At 46.0% G+C, this 1,954-nt stretch overlaps 1 protein-coding gene across 1 annotated transcript; it reads right to left on the bottom strand.

The window, feature by feature from the left end:
* Positions 1-104: 104 nt before the first annotated feature.
* On the bottom strand, positions 105-1,948 carry LOC106513928 (uncharacterized). Its single transcript, XM_014002990.1, has 2 exons — positions 623-1,948; positions 105-240 (listed from the first exon to the last, which is right to left on the bottom strand). Exon 1 carries the CDS (start codon positions 1,857-1,859, stop codon positions 891-893), a length of 969 nt encoding a protein of 322 aa, XP_013858444.1. The 5' UTR covers positions 1,860-1,948; the 3' UTR covers positions 105-240; positions 623-890.
* Between the last annotated feature and the right edge of the window lie 6 nt (positions 1,949-1,954).

The following is a 1,954-nucleotide window of genomic DNA, read 5'->3' as shown; positions in this document are numbered from 1 at the left end:
CGCTGTAGGAGGGGGACAACTGAAAACGGAGGCCTCCACCTCTGTTTAATGATGGATGGTCTTTGTAGATGAGGATCCACAGATTAATACAAAGCTGGTGGATATATTGCACTCGCCACTGGGTGTCGATCAGGACATAAACGGGAGATGGAATTTCCTTCAATCTTTATTGAGCAGATAGAGCAGTTGAACAGCCATACAGAAACTGGAGGACTTTGGCGACCTGGAGTTGTGTGTGGTCTAAATCACAACAGAAAATAAGCCCATATTAATTCACCTAAGAAATACCGAACAGATACAAGTTGCAGCAGTGACACCTGCTGGCCATAAACTGACTTCAYTTGCTTACTTACTATTAAACCACATATTCGAAGATATTTACTCAAGTAAACAACTTAGAAGTCATGTTAGACAGGCATATCAAAGGAAAAAATGATTACTAATAAAAGCATGTGAACACGACAGTAAAGAACCGAACACTTCACTAATTATACAGCACATGGTCATGAGCTAAAGCTAGCAAAGTGCAGCATGCTGCTAATAACAACAGTCTGATAAGTAGATTTCCACACAACATGAGATAAACTAATCTAATACAGTGAACAAATAATGAATTAYTTACAGTGAGTCATTTACGCACATCGACTACAAAAGGAACAGTCAGCACCAGCTGCATGCATCCACTTCCTGAGAAAACGTTCCTCTGCAGCCTTTTATAGTGCTGCCAATATCACCACTAGGTGGCACCCTCTATCTAGATTCAAATCAACAACAAACTGTGATCCACATTTTAACCTTGTGAAATGCTAAGGTTCAGCAACAAGCCTGAGCCTTTCTAACAGCCGCCCCCAAATGTACAAAGTACATTTGTTCCAAAGAAAGGCAACCGTTCAAGTCTCTGATGATGAAGTGTGGCTGTTCTCCTCTGGTACCGCAGGAAGAACAATCATTCTCGCCACCGGTCGGGTGTAGACTCTGTCCTTCACTTGAACATCCGCAGATCTGATGCGGCCGTCAGCACTTGGATGCACCTTGGTCACTCGTCCAATAGGCCAGAGTGCTCTGGGCAGTTGGGGGTCCACAAGCATGACTACAGTATCCTCAACCAGGTCAGCCTGAGTAGTCTGCCATTTTTGTCTGACTKGCAAATTGGGAAGGTATTCCCTGATAAATCTAGACCAGAAATGGTTTGCCAAAACCTGTGAATGGCGCCAGCGACGTTTGCTAGGGAGTTCATTTGCTGGATACACAACCTGTGGCAATGACCCATCAGGCCGCCCCATCAACAGATGATTTGGTGTCACAGGGTCAGGATCAGCAATGCTGGAGGATACATARCCTAAGGGCTTTGAGTTCAAAATACCCTCCACCTCAACCAGAACTGTCCTGAGTACTTCTTCTGGCAATGGTTGAGCCCCAACTGTGACGTACAAAGCTTGTTTAACTGAGCGTATTTCTCTTTCCCACACGCCGCCAAAGTGAGGGGCACCAGGGGGGTTAAACTTGAAAGTAATCCTTTGCTTGGCAAGGATTCGCTGCAGGTTGGGGGACATCTCTGCCAGGGCCCTTTGTAGTTCTCGTTCTGCCCCACGGAAATTGGTCCCCTGATCTGAGAGAATTTCCATAGGTGTACCTCGACGGGCTATAAATCTCCTTAAGGCCATAAGGAAGGAGTCAACATCGAGGTGGGTGAGAATGTCAAGATGAACAGCTCTAGTAGTCAAACACTTAAAGATGATGCCCCATCTTTTCTCGGTGCGCCGTCCGATTTTAACATGGAATGGTCCAAAACAGTCTGTCCCTGTGGAGTAGAAAACAGGTTTAAAAAGGCGGAGGCGGGCAGCTGGTAAGTCAGCCATTTGGGGAATAGTAGGCTTGGCCTTCCACCGCCTGCAGTCTGGGCATTTGGACTGATGACGTCGAACTGCTTCTCTACCTCGAAGTATCCAAAAGC

The sequence above is a fragment of the Austrofundulus limnaeus genome, unplaced genomic scaffold (assembly GCF_001266775.1).
Source record: "Austrofundulus limnaeus strain Quisiro unplaced genomic scaffold, Austrofundulus_limnaeus-1.0 Scaffold16, whole genome shotgun sequence".
Taxonomy (NCBI): domain Eukaryota; kingdom Metazoa; phylum Chordata; class Actinopteri; order Cyprinodontiformes; family Rivulidae; genus Austrofundulus; species Austrofundulus limnaeus.
The sequence above is the reverse complement of the archived record's forward strand: the minus strand, read 5'-3'. Positions and strand labels throughout refer to the sequence as shown.